General features: G+C 43.0%; 1 protein-coding gene across 1 annotated transcript; it reads right to left on the bottom strand.

Annotated features, from left to right (window-relative positions):
- Positions 1-14,911: 14,911 nt before the first annotated feature.
- LOC123064761 (uncharacterized) lies at positions 14,912-15,579 on the bottom strand. Its single transcript, XM_044488163.1, has 2 exons — positions 15,360-15,579; positions 14,912-15,288 (listed from the first exon to the last, which is right to left on the bottom strand). Exons 1-2 carry the CDS (start codon positions 15,471-15,473, stop codon positions 15,124-15,126), a joined length of 279 nt encoding a protein of 92 aa, XP_044344098.1. The 5' UTR covers positions 15,474-15,579; the 3' UTR covers positions 14,912-15,123.
- Between the last annotated feature and the right edge of the window lie 505 nt (positions 15,580-16,084).

Raw genomic sequence — 16,084 nt, 5'->3', positions numbered from 1 at the left:
AACAAAGTTATGTCATCACGGCCTTAGACCTATTTGCAGAAAAAAAAGGTTATGTCATCGAGACTATACCTGGGTCACACACACAGCAGATGTACTGGTGAGAATCTATCGAGTTGTCCCATGCTTGGAGTACTCCGGGTTGTCAGGCACTCCCTACGTTTCTTTTTTGCTTTTTAAGTCAAACTTTCTAAGGTTTAAATAAATTTATGTTCGAAAATATCAACATCTACGTTACCAAACAAATATATATGAATATACATTTCATGATGAATCTAACGACGTTGATTTAGTATTATGAATGTTGTTACCTCCTTCTACAAATTTGGGCAAAACTTCAAAATAGTTGACTTAAGCCAAACAGAGTAAAAAGAACAGACGATATACTAATTGAAATATAGCTGGAGTAAGGGTGGACTAAGCAGTGATCAAATTAGTAGATACTGTAATTTTTAAAGGCCAGTAGGACATCTCATGTCTGCTCCATGTGCTATAATAAACGGTACGGACACGCTGGTCGATTCGAATTTCTCTACTAAGATACCCTCGATCCACGTCCATCTGCTCTATGCGCGTCTGCATGGGAAAATAGTGACGCCGCGGCCGTCAAACGAAAAGTATGTGCGCCACCTCAAGTCGTCAGAATGGTGGCGTCACGGGGTTCGCGTCAGTGCCTCACGCTGGCTACTTGAAAAATATTGTTTTCAGCGGGGAAGCTAGTTAAATAATTCGACGCTTTCCCGAAAAAAAAAAATTAATTCGACGCTGACAGCAACTCGAGCGGGGCGATCTAAACTGTTCTCGCGTGTTTGTTTGAAGGGCTTCCTTGTTTGAATTGAAACGGACAAAACATCGGCCCAACGCACGGAACCAAACTCAAAATGCGTTTAGAGAAGGTGCGCCGGTGCCACACCCTCCTTACGCCGGAGCAGCAACGTCTCCCAGCTTACACTTCGAACTTCCCCAACTAGGTGTTCTGCTTCGCGATGGAGCACGATGTCACCCGCCGCGGCGGCCTGCAGTTCAACCCCGACTTCGTGCCCCCCCCCCCCCCCCCCCCCCCCCCGATGTCAAGCCGGAGGAGGAGGAGGAGGCGTACCAGGCCGCTCTGAAGGCGGCGATGTAGCGTGCCATAGAGGAGAGCTGACACAGTGAGGACACGCATTGGGACGGCCTGGAGGAGGCCCTCGCCCTGTCGACAACGGGGACTCAGTCTACTCTCCCCTCTACCACCCGCCACTGCCGCGGCCGCCTGTCCTCGAGCCCAAGGCCAAGCCCTAGCGCGCGCCCATGCCCACGCGTAAGCGCTCGCCGTCGTCACCCGCTTGCCCTGAGGAGACCTACGTGGATTGACGTCGTCTGCGAGTGGGTGAGCGCGCCTTCCGTCCACATGGATGTGATGCCGACAGAGGAGGCCGCCACCTCGAGCGCTGGAAGCAGCATTGGAAGGCGGAGGACAAGCCGCCGGCGAGTGCCACATGTAGTGGGAGGCTGGGAGCGCAAAGAGGATGAGCAGCGGCACGAGTAGGAGGAGGAGGAGTGCGCTCGCCGCGTAGCAATGTTGTCGCTGGAGCAGACACCGGAGGAGACGTCACTGGCAACGTGAGAGAGCGCATTCCCCTGGGCTGGGCCGCCGCCACCCTTCAAGAACCTCACGGATGACAACGACGGCAAGGACAAGGGCAAGTCCTAGGGCAGTGCGTAGGGCGTGTTCTTTTTTATGTTTTAGTTAATACTTAAGTGGACTTGGGCCGGCAGACCGACCATTCGATGTATAATTATGTTTATTCCGGCCGCGTGTTTTTTATATTGTGTTTTGGTGGACGCGAGGAAAATGGTCTATCATTCATTGAACGCACCGACTAACCCAAACAGAAAGAAATAAAAATCAGAAAAAACAGAAATAAAGGGAAACATAAAAAATGAAGATATGAAAGCAGAAGGAAATGAAAAGAATGAAACCCAATATAAATCCGTCAATGAAATAAAACAGAGAAGACAACATCAGAATAAAAACAGACCGTGCCTAAGCTAGCATGCTACTTTGGGCCGAGAACTAGTGGAATGTAAATAGGACTAAACATCGTAATAAACTGGCAGAAAAATAGCACGGCGACTATTTCTCGTATTAAGCGGGTCACTAGAAAAGTCTCGCTGAAGACTATGAAGTAATAATTGGGCCGGTCCGTTCTCGCGCGCTAAACTAACGAGGAATTGATCACGTGGTGCTGATAGCCGCGATTTCCTATTTGCCGCACATTGCGGCAAAGTGTCGACGAATCCCACAGGGGGTGCGACTAGCGAGCTAGTTGGGCCGGCCCATCTTTAGTGGAAGGTTCCGGTTTTGGGATCCTTCTAGAGCGTTCCCAGCCGGTTCTTACTGGTTTCAGTAACCATTTAGAAGGTCCCTGAACCGGTTTTTTTTTTCCTTTTCTTTTTCTTTTTTACTCGTTCTGTTTTTTTCTTCCTTTTCTTGTTCTTTTTTCTTTTCTTTTTGTTAGTTTTTTGTTTTCTTTCAGTTTTGATTTTCAAGTTAATTTCTCTTTTCAACAAATTTTCTTTCTTTGATTTTTTATTACTTTTTTATTTTCTTCACTTTTTCCAAAATATTCAAGTTTTGTTCATGTTGATAAAAATGTTCTCCAAATTTAAAAACTGTTCTCATTAGACAAAAAGTTCAAAACTTTCAAAATTTAGAAAATGTACCGGATTCCAATATTTGTTCACGTATTAAAAAATATCATGCTTCAAATTTGTTAGGAATTTGTCAAAAAATTTCTTTGTTTCAAAATTTGTTCTCAAGATTCAAAAACTGACCTTGCCTTAAAATTTTGTTCGCACGTTGAAATTTGTTCTCAAATTCAAAAAGTGTTTGTGCTTTAAGAAATTGTTCACAAATTCCAAAATTGTTCATGTTTTCACAAAATGTTCAGTTTTCGAAAAGATGTTCTCAAAATTCAAAAAAAATTCTCATCACACAAAATAGTTCAAAACTTTCGAAATTCAGAAAATGTACCGGATTTCAATTTTTTGTTCGTGTATTCAAAAACATTTACGCTTCCAAATTTGTTCAGGCTTTTTAAATTTTGTTCTCCATTTGAAAATTTGTTCTTAAAATCCAAAAAATGTTCGTGTTTTAAAAAATTGTTCGCGCTTCAAAATTTGTCCTCAAATTCAAAAAATATTTGTGCTTTAGAAAATTGCTCACAAATTCCAAAACCTTCATGTTTTCAAAAATGTTTTGGAAATTCAAAATTTGTTTGCGTGCAAAAGTTGTTAGTGTTTCCAAATTTTGTTTTGGAATTTGAAAAACGTTCCTGTTTTTGAAAAATTGTTCCTGTTCAGTTGAGGTCCTAGTGGCTGTTGTATATGTTGTCGACGCTTCGCTGAAGAAAAGAAACTGATCGATATGATATGAGCCGGCCCACTTGAGGCGCGGAACTGGTTTTGTGAAACTTCCAGAAGGTTCCGTTTTTCCTGTTATGTTTTCTTTCGAAGGTTTTTTCGGTTTTCTTCTTTACTTTTAGTAATCGTTTCCTTTTTCTTTCTTCTTCTTATTTATCCCCTTTCTTTTCTTAATTTTCTACTTTTTGTGTTTCTTTTTTCTTTTTCTTTTTTTTCCATAAATTCAAAATATCCAAAATATGTTCAGATTTTTTGAAATTCGTTTGACTTTTCAGAAAATGTTTTTCGAAATTCTAAATTTTGTTCATGTTTCAAAAATAGTTTTGAATTCCAAAAGAAATTCACCATATTGAAGAAAAATGTGCACCATACATCGAAAAAATGTTCATCGTGTATAGAAATTTTGGTCAGCATGCATTCAAAAGGAGTTCATCGTATTTGAAAAAAAAGTGTTATGTTTATTTGAATATTGTTCACCATACATCGAAAAAATGTTCATTGTGTTTAAAAAAATGTTCATCGTGTAGTGAAAATTTGTTCAGCATGCACTCAAAACGAATTCAGCGTATTTTAGAATAATGTTCACACTATACTAAGAAAATAATCAATGTGTATTCTAAATTCGCTTTCTAAAAATTGTTCACACTAAAAAAAGTATTCAGATTTCGAAATTTGTTCAATTTTTGAAAAACATAGTTCACATTTGAAAGAAAAAGAATATTAAAAATTTGTGTATGATTTTTGAAACATTGTTCGCATATTTAAGATTTTCATTTTTCCAAGAATTAATGAAAAATGTTGAAAAAACCCGGATCTACCATTTTGGTTGGTACTTCAAAACAAACACCGTTTTTAGGACGTGCACAATCAGTATCCGTGCTGGCCAGCTTCGTTGGCATGCAGCGCTAGGTCTAGAGTTCGGGTCCCATTGCGTTCGTTTTTGTTTTTCCATTACCGCGTACTCGAGGCTTTGTTCGGGCCGGCCCATTCGCACGTCAGCTTTAGCGAAACCACCTCGTTTTGACGCACACGAGCGTCGAGCAGGAGCTCCCCACTATGACCAAAGTCCATTCGTGGTTAGTACTAGGGGCACGATCTCTTTTATGCCATTTGTGCCGGGTTTTTTGTTTGTTTTCTTTCTCAGTTTTAACAGATTTTTTATTTTCTTTCTGTTTTCTTTGGTTTCTTTATTCTCCTTTTTTTTCCTTTCATTTGATCTTTCTCTCTTTTTCACTTCCATTTTTATTCTTTTTTGCATTTTTTCCTTAGCTTTTTTATTTCCTTTTTTCTTTTGTTCCTTTTTTCGGTTTTGTTTGTTCTTTTGGTTATTATTCTACATTTTTTATGTCAACAATATTTTTCCAATACATGTCTATCTTTTTTCTCCATTTTTTGTTTTTTGTTATGTTTGTTTTTGTTTTAACTCTATATTTTCGTATATGTCAATTTTTTAAATAAATGATCAATATTTTTGTATACACGTTCAACATTGTCTGAACGCCTATTCAACATTGTTTAAATAATTTTTCAATATTTAATACTTATTCAACATTTTTGAAATACATGTTCCACATTTTTTAAAATACTCGTTCAAGATTTTTTAATACGTATTCAGCTTTTTAAAACACTTACTCAACATTTTTAATACCTATTCAACATTTTCAAATACTTGTTCAATATTTTTCAAATACTCATTCAATAATTTTTAATACTTATTCAATATTTTCATATACTTGTTGAATATATTTTAAATACTTATTAAAAATATTCAAGTACTTGTTAAATATTTTTCAAATGTGTTTCTGTATATATATTTACAATATTTTAAAGTGTAAGGAAAAGCAAAAAACGAGAACCAAAAACAGAAAAAAAATAGACACACAAAAAACAGGCCGTAGCCTCCCGCGCGGCTGGGCAGCCCCAAAGGCGAGGCTTCCCTGTGCTCGCTTAAAGCGAGAAATAGGGGTGTCCGAGATATAGTTCGTTGCATTGCTGAGTTAAGCCGGCCCATGCCCCACTTGTACCACAAAGCAACATTTTGGCGCAAATAGCCACAAATAGGAAATCTAGGAAATCATGTTATTTCCCGCCCTACTCTCGTCAAGAGCAGAAGGCCTATCTCTGGCTCGCTTTAACAGGTTGGGTGGGTGGAGAACACGTAACTTGAATATCCTTGTGTGTGTGGTGCTTCCCTCGTTCCCTAGCATCAGATGAGGCGAAGGGATGATGACTTTGTCCCTAAGCAGGTACTCGTGGAAACTTCTATCGCTACAAGCACAAGTCCTCTCAAGTGTTCGCCTCCATCCGTATGTGCCATTCGACCAGAATTTGAGCGACTGTACGGTGATCATGGTGGTGCACGCGCCATTGGAGTACTCACCGGGTACCTGCAGATCACTGGAGACATACGCATATTGATATAGAACTTATTTTAGAAACATCGAGCACAAGTTAGATGCACACATGCCACTATCACATCAATACATTGCCTACAGAAGACTGCACTCATTGAGCTTCTAGATTGATGAAGTCGTCAGATGCACCTCATTATTGACGAAAATGTCGAGCCCACTGAGATTTCACCTTAATGTGGCACAAATTGTGTCAATCTTGGCTTTGAACCCTTGTGAGAGGGGATACAACAACCCTAGTAACCTTTCAACCATATGTTGAGCCTTTGGGCTAAAGGTTTATATATACATTTTATATTGTAGATGACAGCAAAACTTGCATAAAAGAATGAGAGCTTCCATTGCACATGGGACCAAAATATTAGCTCCCTTTAAACCATAGTGTAACGGCTTTACATGCTCTGTGTGCGTGCGTGCGTTGGATCCACTTGCTATTTGATGGCCCTCCCATTGTTGTGGCCATCATCATTGCTCTGCCTGCTCAATGCCCCACCCTCCAGAAAACACATTCATGCACACTCTATCCCGCCCCAGGGTGGTAGCGACATAGCCTTGGTGCCATGTGCCAATTATCCTAAATGTGTTTCCTTATGCTATATTTTCTGATTTTTCTTGTACAATCGATACAATGATCACTCTCGTCTCGAGCCACTCATAAGTTGATCAATGCATACATATTCTCTGCATATATGGAGCTAACTAATGTTTTTAGGTGATATGCGAGTGAGTACATTGTTGTGATGATACAATAGAATTTTTTTTTTGCGGGAAATGATACAATAGAATTAATGTAATATACACATCTTTCTCTAATATTTGATTGGAACATTTTGCTTACATGAGCTATATTAATGGTTGACGGTTCATGTTAAACGTTAGACATTTCTATCTTTGATGGTATATTAAGGTTATTTATGCAAGTTATACCCCCGCTCCCCCAAATACAATTTCTTTTTGTCAATCCTTGATAAAGTTAATGCGGGGTTAAATAGGAACATTGTTAACAAATGTGTATTGGAAGTGTAGAGAGAATTGCATTTGGGTGAAGTTAAAAACGCCAAGAGTACTTGCTCACATACTCATGTCCATCTAGTCGATAAACGAAAATTTGTTTGTGCTTATGCTGTGAACATCCATGTATCGACCATTTTTGTTCAAGCCTCATTACTTTCGATTTGTCTCCACGTACACGAACTAACGAGACACACAAACACTACAAAGGTTGCCGAGAAAGCTGGTTAACACAGATTAGAAAGGGTCTGATCTCTTGCTTATATTATTGGCGTCTCCATTTCATCCTGGATCACTTCAGCTGCGCTTATAATAATTAACTAATAACTAATAGGGACAGCAGCAGCTGTTGACGTCGTTGCAAAAGGCCTCGAGGACCAGCAGCATGTTGTCATCAGCGCATAACTTCTTGCACCGCTCCTTGGTGCAGTTTCGCAAGTATTTGAAATAGCACGCATACGGCCCGGGAAAAACACGAGGCTCATCCATCTGCATACAGGTGTAAAGAAACAAGCGATAAAAAAAGTACAGATTAGATATCTAATCTGAAGAAAAAGAAATGCTTAATCGCCTGATATCAACGGTGACATTGCAAATTAAATAGATAATTAAAGTGATTAACCCTTTGCAGGCGTCGCATGAGGAGACAAGAGCAGCACAGGGCGATCATGTTCTTCTTCAGCATCACCATGATCGATGTACAGTACAGGAGGAGGCTAATTACACTTCCGTATCTACAATTCTTCTTTTCTCTGTGTTATTACTTGAGGTTTATTGTGTTGTTTATATAGACCCGTAAGTACACTGGTGTGCCTGCCTAGCCAATTATAAGTATGAATTAAATCTTTTACTAATGCTTTAATTCTATTAACAAAAAAATTGATATATATCGCTAATCCCGTACATTATGTCATTTATTAATATTATTATCTCTAGTATTAACTGACAACCACAACTTTTCTAATACAACAAAAATAACATTTTTTTATGTTACCAAGTCACATATATTTTCTTATCTTACCAAATCACATGTATCTCTACTACTAAAGGGGAGTTGGTAAGCCGCATCCGCGGGCCCCTGTGAAGGGATGCCGTGCACACTGCACGACACCATGAATGACGTCGTGGCCGGACCTGACGCCGGTGCGACGGTCGAAAATAATTTGGAAATAGAAGGCTGAATTAGTTTGAAAATCAAAAAGTTGATGCAATTAATTAGGTACATTTAAATTGTTATTTTCGCAGCAAATCAATTTGGACACCGAGTCATTAATGCAATTAATTAATTAGTCAAACACTTATTTATGCCTACAAATACTTAGAAGTGAGGATTGTTTTTCTCACTTTGGAGATAATTAGTTGATTTGCAGTTAAGTAGGCATGCAGAGAATTTGGTAGACAGATAACTATTTGTGTGATTAACTAATCAAGCAGGTAGTTAATGGCGTCAAATCATTTTAAAAGCGCTCGCGGACAAGAGCGGTTAACAAGCTCTCAGCGACATACCCGAGCACCGCTTGCCAACATGGACAACGGCCACCATGCGCTCGCGACATGGGCGACCAAGCGTTCACCAAGATGGATGACGACCATGCTCTGCAGGATGTCCGCACACTGACGGTTGCCAAAAAGTTCGTGGATGAGAACGGCATGTCACTACATTGGCTAGGTGGTTCATGATATAGTAGAAAAGAAGAGTGTTCCAAGTATAAGAAGGAAAAAAGAACTAAAGTGGCAAAATGGTCCATGGTGTTCGAGACGGAAAGAGTGTTACAGAAAGTAAAGCGGAAAAAGAAAGAAAGAGTATTCTAGGAATAAATAGGAAGAAGAACTAAAACTGACGAGGAAGGAGGGAGAAGAAGATGAGGTGTCGCTGACGAACGCACTAATGTTGACGTGTTGTTTGTTGGCGCCAACGAAACAGATTGGTGAAAAAGCTAGGAGTAGAAAATGTCGGGGAGGACGAGAAATAGAAGAACGATAAGTATCCCTTCTAGCAATGAATGGTGAGTGGGCTGGAGATGGAGCTTCCTGGTGACTGGGAATATGTCAGATTGCCACTCACCTCCAGTGTGCATTTGCAAAGTTGAATGGACCTTTGAGAATGGACCTTTCACGTATGTGTTAGTTTAACCCACTCTATTATTATTATATTGTAAATAGGAATTTTTTTCCCCTATTATAATGCACGGCGAAAGTGAGGTGGGGTCATCCAATTTTATAGGAGAGAGCTCCAGCGAAAAATGTCTCGCTAGGGCGGAAAACCGAGCAGGAAGGGGAGGGTCCGATAGAAAAGAGAAGGGTGCATCATGTGGTGGAGTTTTTGTGTTGGGCCCGTTTGGTGGACATTGGACAACCATATTTGTCCCCCCCCCCCCCCCCACCCACACACACATGATCTAGATTTAGTGCTGCCCGGAGTCCAGACAATTAAATTTTAGGGAGCCTACTGGGCACCCGTTTGATATCCGAACACACCCGAATGTATGAATGAAGAAGAAATAAGCTTGGGTCTTGAAGATAATCTTAATCATTTTTTTGATTTATTTATATATGCATTATGGGTTAACCCACAGAATACGGGGGCTGATGTGTATCGTTAAGAGCGAGCGGTACCGCTTGTGTCGCTCACTTCCATGGGCCTATCCCAGTGAGCCAGTGCGGTAGTATTTCTTTCTCATTTCTTTTCTTTGGTCCGTTTGATTTATAGTTTGAAACATAAAAAATAAAAAATAATAAAAGGTTCTGATTTCTAAAAATATTCACATAAATTCAAAAATGTGCACTAATTCAAAAATCATTCATGAATTAAAAAATGTTTATGAGATACAAAAAATGTTTATGAATTCAGAAGTTATACATGAACTCTCAAAAGTATCCGCAATTAAAAAAAGCACGAATTCAAAAACTATCCACATGAATACAAAAAATATTTTCTCGAACAATTTTCAAAAATTATTCTAAAAGATATTTAATTAAGCCACTTGTGATCTACTCTCTCCGTTTCTAAATATTTGTCTTTCTAGATATTTCAACAAGTGACTACATACAGAGCAAAATAAGTGAATCTACACTATAAAATATGTCTATATATATATATATATATATATATATATATATATATATATATATATATATATATATATATATATATATATCTGTACGCGGTGGTCCATTTCAATTCTCTAGAAAGACTTATACTGTATTTAGGAACAGAGGGAGTAATGGGCTGACCCAACTCGTTGCGCTAGTTTTCCTCTTGTCCCTGGCGGCTGCAACCCTAGCCGCCGCCAGGGTCGATCTTCCAACGCCGTTCTCCGGTGGCTCCCCTCCGCCGGCGACCTCGGTCGTCGGTGGTGAGGGGGGCCGCCGGATCCACACGTGTGAATCGATTTTACTCCCTTATAGTTTAGGTTTTTAGGTTGTTCATCGTCTTTGCTTCGGTGATGACGATGGCGACGCTGAATAAAGAATCTTCGGATCCTTCCCTGACGAGGCCATCGGTCCTATGGTCGGGGATGGATTTGGAAACCAGTCTGTTCAAGTAAGGATGGTGTGGCGGCGGCGGCATCCTCGTGGTGGACCTGTGTCCTCGGGCTCCGCCATTGCGATGACGTTTGCTCCAGCGTCGACGTGGAGCTTGGGAGGTAGTCCAGGAGCGGATGCAGATTGTGGTCTGCACCGACGACATCTGGAATACGAAATATCTACTGGGCTCGTGGTTCGTGGATGGCAGATATGGTTTCCTCCTTCGGCGTCTTAGTCGTGGTGGGGTGCTAGATCTGGAGTTCGATGGCATGTCCGGGGTGTTGCCCCAGTCTGATTCGTTCAACGGTAACGGCTTCACTTTTGGTGAGCCACCTTGGAGGTCCGCAAAGCTGCATATCAGCGATGGAGCCGCGTCGAGCTCGGGTGAGGTGGTGATTCGTCATTTTTTTTTCGGTGGCTGCTGTGGTGGTGCCGGAGGCAGTTGACGAGCGTTGGTGCCAAGCTCCGAGATGTTCTGCTATCTTTTCAGTTTTGTCATGTCGGTCTTTACGTGATGTGTATTTTATTCTTTATGATATGAATGAGACAAGTATTACCATGCAAAAAAAAAGTCGTTGCGCTAGCTGGCAACGCGAGGATTAGGGAGTTCTTTTTTAGTTTTTTTTTGCATGGTAGTTCTTTTTTAGGTTGGGCTTAGGGATTCTATAAGCGATGGACGTATATACCATTTGTGACAGAGTACGACCTGTCCCGGGATATATCTGGCCGTTCATGCAAGCACAAATGGGCAAACATGCGGGTAGAGCATTGCCCGAATTAGGTTTTTGTTATTTTACTAGATTAAGATATTTTCTCAAAAGAAATTTCCTTAAAAGATTATAAAAAAGATATTTTATAAAAATAAATTAAATAAAAGCTGTTGTGCATGTACTTATCCTCTATAACACTAAGCTTCTTAATTTTAAAGGACGGAGAATCAATTGAGACTATTGATTCCGACTAGGACAATCAATTTTGACCAGTGAGCCCGAGAATGATGAATCATATGCGTGATGGACGTGTCACACTCTGAATGATCTTTACCATCAGCACAACACACAATGGCCTCGACCACACCTCAGTCCTGGAACTTGGCTTGCAGGCCATTGACAAACGCCGACTTAAGGAACACATAGCAACATGTTTTCTTTTCTTGAAAATGGGACTTTCCAGCCTCTGCATCATAATGATGCATACGGCCAACTTTATAAATAAGCAAATAGGTTCAACAAGGTCTAAAAGTCTTAAACGGAAAAAAGGCAAGCTCACAAAGAGCCATAGTGCCAAGAACACAAAAGCCACAAGGCCACAACCGGCTGACACAAGAAAGATAGAAAAACTAATTGGCTATCCTATTACATGACCGCCATCTAAACCGGTTGAAGATATCCCGTGCTATCATCTCCCATCGGATAGATCCAGTAACCAAACGCTCCCTGACCTCCGTCGGAGTGAGTAGCGACCACATACGAATCAGCGCAGTGGCTCGGAAAATAACCTGCAAAAAATGAATATTTGTTATTGTGTTAAAAATCAGATCATTCCTGCAGTCCAAATTGCCCACAATAAAGCACATACTCCTACGCGAATGTGTCTAGCTGTTTCGGACTCTATCCCAAAAAGGGACGTTCCAAATAACGTACTGACAGAATTTGGAGGAGTAATGTTAAAGGCAATGCGCACCGTCTGCCACAGTACTTTGGCCAACGGGCAATCAAGAAAAATGTGTTTGATAGTTTCATCCCGATCACAAGAGGAGTCCTTCCATCACCCCCCGCGTCGCCTGGGAGGCGACTCGGGGGAACCCTAGCCCGCCGCGCCGCCACCCCCTCTCCCCGGCTCCCCTGCCGCGCCGCCGCCGGAGGAAACCGCCGGGCGAAGCCCGCGCGGCGGACGGCGGCGGCGGGGCTTCCCGCTCGCGCGCGCGGCGTCGTTCCCGACGGCGACCGCTCCAGGTGGGGAAGGCTCGGCCTCCGGCGCTGCGGCTGTCGCGGCGCTCCCCGGCGGCCCTCTGCTTCGTCTCGCGCTTCTCCTTCTCTGGGTGGGTGGAGTGGCGTGGCCTGGAGCTTGGCCGGCCGTGGCGGCGGCGTAGGCGTGCGGGTGCTTAGGCGCCAGATTTGGTCCGCGCCCGATCTGGCCCGCCGGCTGCTGTTGGCGGCGAGGAAGGGATCTGGCGTGGTGGTGACGCCCCATAGCGCCGCCGCCGCACCCCTCGCCTCCCCTCCCTATGCTGCCGCCTAAGGGCCTCCCAATGATGCGATTTTGGTGGTCGGGATCCAGATCGGGGGAAACCCGGGTCGGCTCCGGCCGGCCGCGACGACGACGACGCCTGCGGGCGCCGATTTCTTCATGGAGACGTCTGTCAAGGTCTGCCCTTCCACTCCCCACCACCTAGCTTCTCGGGTGAAAACCTAACTCCGGTGGGCGGCGGCGGCGTCTTTGGCGCCGTGACCTTCTTGAAGGCGCCGCCTTGAGGGCTGGGTGGTGGCGGGCGCTGTTTGGGGTGGGTAACAGCTGCTGACGGCGTGCCCTTCTTCGCCCAAGCCTCCGCTTTTCCTCCGACGCGTCCAGGTTCTCCTGGGGGTGCCGTTTTGGAGTAAGCGTTGGCTGGGGGGAGGGTGGAGCGGTGCTCCATCTCACTCATTGATGGCGGCGGATGTCGGCGGCGTGGCGCTGTGGAGGCTCGACGTCCGATGCACGGAGATGGACTCGCGCAGGAGGAGGTTGCTGTTTGGCGTCATGGTGGCGTCAATGGCGGAGTGGCCAGACATGGTAGATGCCTCAATTTGTTCTGAAGACGGACTTGTGGAAGATGGCGGCGACGACACACGAGTGCGTCTGACCGGATTATGCCCCAGACCAGGTATGTGGCTCGGCTGGGGCTTCCGAATGTGTTTCGGCTTCCGGCTATTGATGTTAGGATTACGTGAGTGGTCTGGGTAGTGGCCCGGCTAGCTCTCTTTCATCATATTGGATAGGAGTAGTGGCATATGTTGCCAAGATGATGGATTCAGGCACATTGGTGTAATACTTTGTATGGTCATCGTGAATAATCAATAAAGTGGCCGTATGCATCTTCCAGATGCAGAGGCCGGGGGTCATCCTCCTTTTCTAAAAAAAAATCCCGATCACAAAAACTACACCTAGTAGATCCTGTCCAGTTACACTTTATCAAGTTATCCTTTGTTAATATGACTTGTTTATGTATAAACCACATAAACACTTTGATTTTTAAAAGAACTTTGACTTTCTAAACATATTCTGAATTAGGAATGGCGCTAGAGTTGATAACATCGAGATACATCGATTTAACTCTGAACTCTCCAAACCTAGTGAGCTTCCAGCGCAATTGATCGGGCTGTTGAGATAGCTGAACCTCCATCAGTCTACTCACCAAATAAAGCCACGCTTCCCAACGATTGCCGGCAAGCGTCCTCCTAAATTGAATATTAAAGGGGTGGTCTGAAGTATCGTTGCAACATAAGCATCACGTCGTTGAACAATACTATACAGGGACGGGTACTGAAGCGCCAATGGCGTCTCTCCAAGCCAGGTATCCTCCCAGAAATGCGTGGTGGTGCCATTACCGATTATAAACTTTGTCCTATTGAAAAAGGCTGATTTAACTCTCATGAGCCCCTTCAGGCGAGTCCGTCGGTCTCACTATCACCTGGGACAAAGTTTTGGACTGCAGATACTTACTACGGAGAATCTGAGCCCACGTGACATCAGTCTCAACTGATAACTTATACAGCCACTTGCTGAGAAGACATTTGTTCTTTACTTCAAGATTTTCAATGCCAAGACCCCTTTGGTCTTTTGGTCGACCATGGGCGCACACGAAGTGTTCAACGTGGCAGTGCAATGCTCTTTCATGTCTGAGCTCGCCGGCACATCAGCAAAACCACCGTGGGTAACCACTTTAGGGCGTGATTTATTTGATTTTTAAAAGTTGAGATAATTAAGATTGTAATTTTGACGGTCAGGGGTTATGTGGCCGAAACGTGATACTTTACGTGGTTATACATTTCTTTTTCACACAAAGCGCACATATATGCAGGATTCCAAAGTACTTTTAAGATGCTCTGTGGTGTAGAAGGGGTGGTGTGGGCCGTCTAGACGGGAGTCGAGAAGTGCCCAACGACCACGAGACATTTTGAGTTGCTGATTGTTTTTAAGATAGCTAACCACTTATTCCAAGCGGTCACGACGATGAGACATTAGTGCTGGATTGGTGTACCGGTGTACTTAATTAATATAAATCACATATTTTTTTTGAAGACTACCCATAGTGGGGAGTAATTTGGACTAGTAATATACATATGTTACTAGTCTATATTACTACCTCTATAGTGGGAAGACTTGGACTAGTAACATACATATTTTACTAGTCTATGTACTACCTCTATAATGGGAAGTAATATATGTGTGATGCCATACAACACTTTATATATTAGCTTGTAGACTCATTTTGTCTTATTATATGTGATGTTACTCATAATGTGAATAACTAGATATGTTACTCAAATTATCTCTCTAATCATTAAATCATTGTCTCATAAGCAAATTTGCGAGTTAGACTTTATATTACTGCAAAAGTTATTCCCACCATGAGCAGTCAAAGACAAACAATTTACCCAAAGCCGGCTTACAAAAGATTAAAAAACTTCTTGCCGAGCCTGGCCAACGTTCCATGAAAGCATCCCCAAATATATTTCTCAGCATAAAAATTATTTATGCTTATAGGCATCTTGAATCGTTTCCACGGAGCTCAACTAACGGGGCAGCAGCAGTTGCTTCGGTCGTTGCAGAAGGCTCCGGGGACCGGCGGCTCGCGGGCGCCGCCGCAGAACTTCTTGCACCGGTGGTCGGTGCAGTGTGGGAAGTAGTTGGAGTAGCACGACGCCGGCACAAAAGAAGCAGCAAGATCATCCATCTGCAAAGCAATTTGTGTACTAAATCTTCTGATCTCAGAGAGACCGTGCAAATCAAATACGTACTACTAACCTCTTCGCGGGCATCGCATGAGAAGACGAGGAGGGTGGCAGCCATGACCACCATGAGAGCGGCCGCGAAGCCGCAGCACATCAGGGAGTTCGTGTTCTTCTTCAGCATCGCCATGGCGTGCAGCACAGGAGAGGGGCAGGGGGCTAGCTAGTCAGCTACGCTTGCGTACGTGCACTTCTTCTTCCTTTGTGTTTCGTTGAGTGTTTATATAGGCCGCCGTGTGTTTGCCTAGCCAATTATATGTAACGGCACCGCCGGATGTGTCCACCGCAGATATTATCATATGCAAGCGTGGCGCCGCCAGGTTGACACGCATGGGCAAGAGAATAAGTGTGCCGCCAGAGTCGTGTGCGTTAGTTAAAGTGTGGTGTACGTGTGGGCTAGAACCAGAAAGAACTTATTCCGAAAAGCATGAGCCGAATGGACAAAGAACTTATTCCCCGTGTCCTCTTGCTTTCTGCCCTCCCCTACCTTTGGCGAGTGTTGTTCTCCCAACTCTGTATCGATCTCTCGTCCTAGAACCAATCATTTGCAAGGGATACTACATTAAAAGTATGGGTTAAATGATTGATTCCACTTAAGAAATACAGTGGATTTATCTTTTTTCTGCCGGGAATGGATAGGTACTGCATGCATGTTCATGGAAGAACTTAGTAGTTGCAATTATTTAGCATATATCTTTGACAGAAATTTGATTCAACTCGAAGTGTTTATTTTTCCTTTTT

Source organism: Triticum aestivum, chromosome 3B (assembly GCF_018294505.1).
Source record: "Triticum aestivum cultivar Chinese Spring chromosome 3B, IWGSC CS RefSeq v2.1, whole genome shotgun sequence".
Taxonomy (NCBI): Eukaryota; Viridiplantae; Streptophyta; class Magnoliopsida; order Poales; family Poaceae; genus Triticum; species Triticum aestivum.
This window is presented reverse-complemented; position numbering and strand designations above follow the sequence as displayed.

Bases quoted from the DNA above. Each gene is read 5' to 3' on its own strand.
- LOC123064761 (XM_044488163.1), bottom strand. From the start codon at position 15,473: ATGGCGATGCTGAAGAAGAACACGAACTCCCTGATGTGCTGCGGCTTC. The intron at 15,289-15,359 runs GTTAGTAGTACG...ATTGCTTTGCAG, and splicing joins CATGCGATGCCCGCGAAGAG to ATGGATGATCTTGCTGCTTC.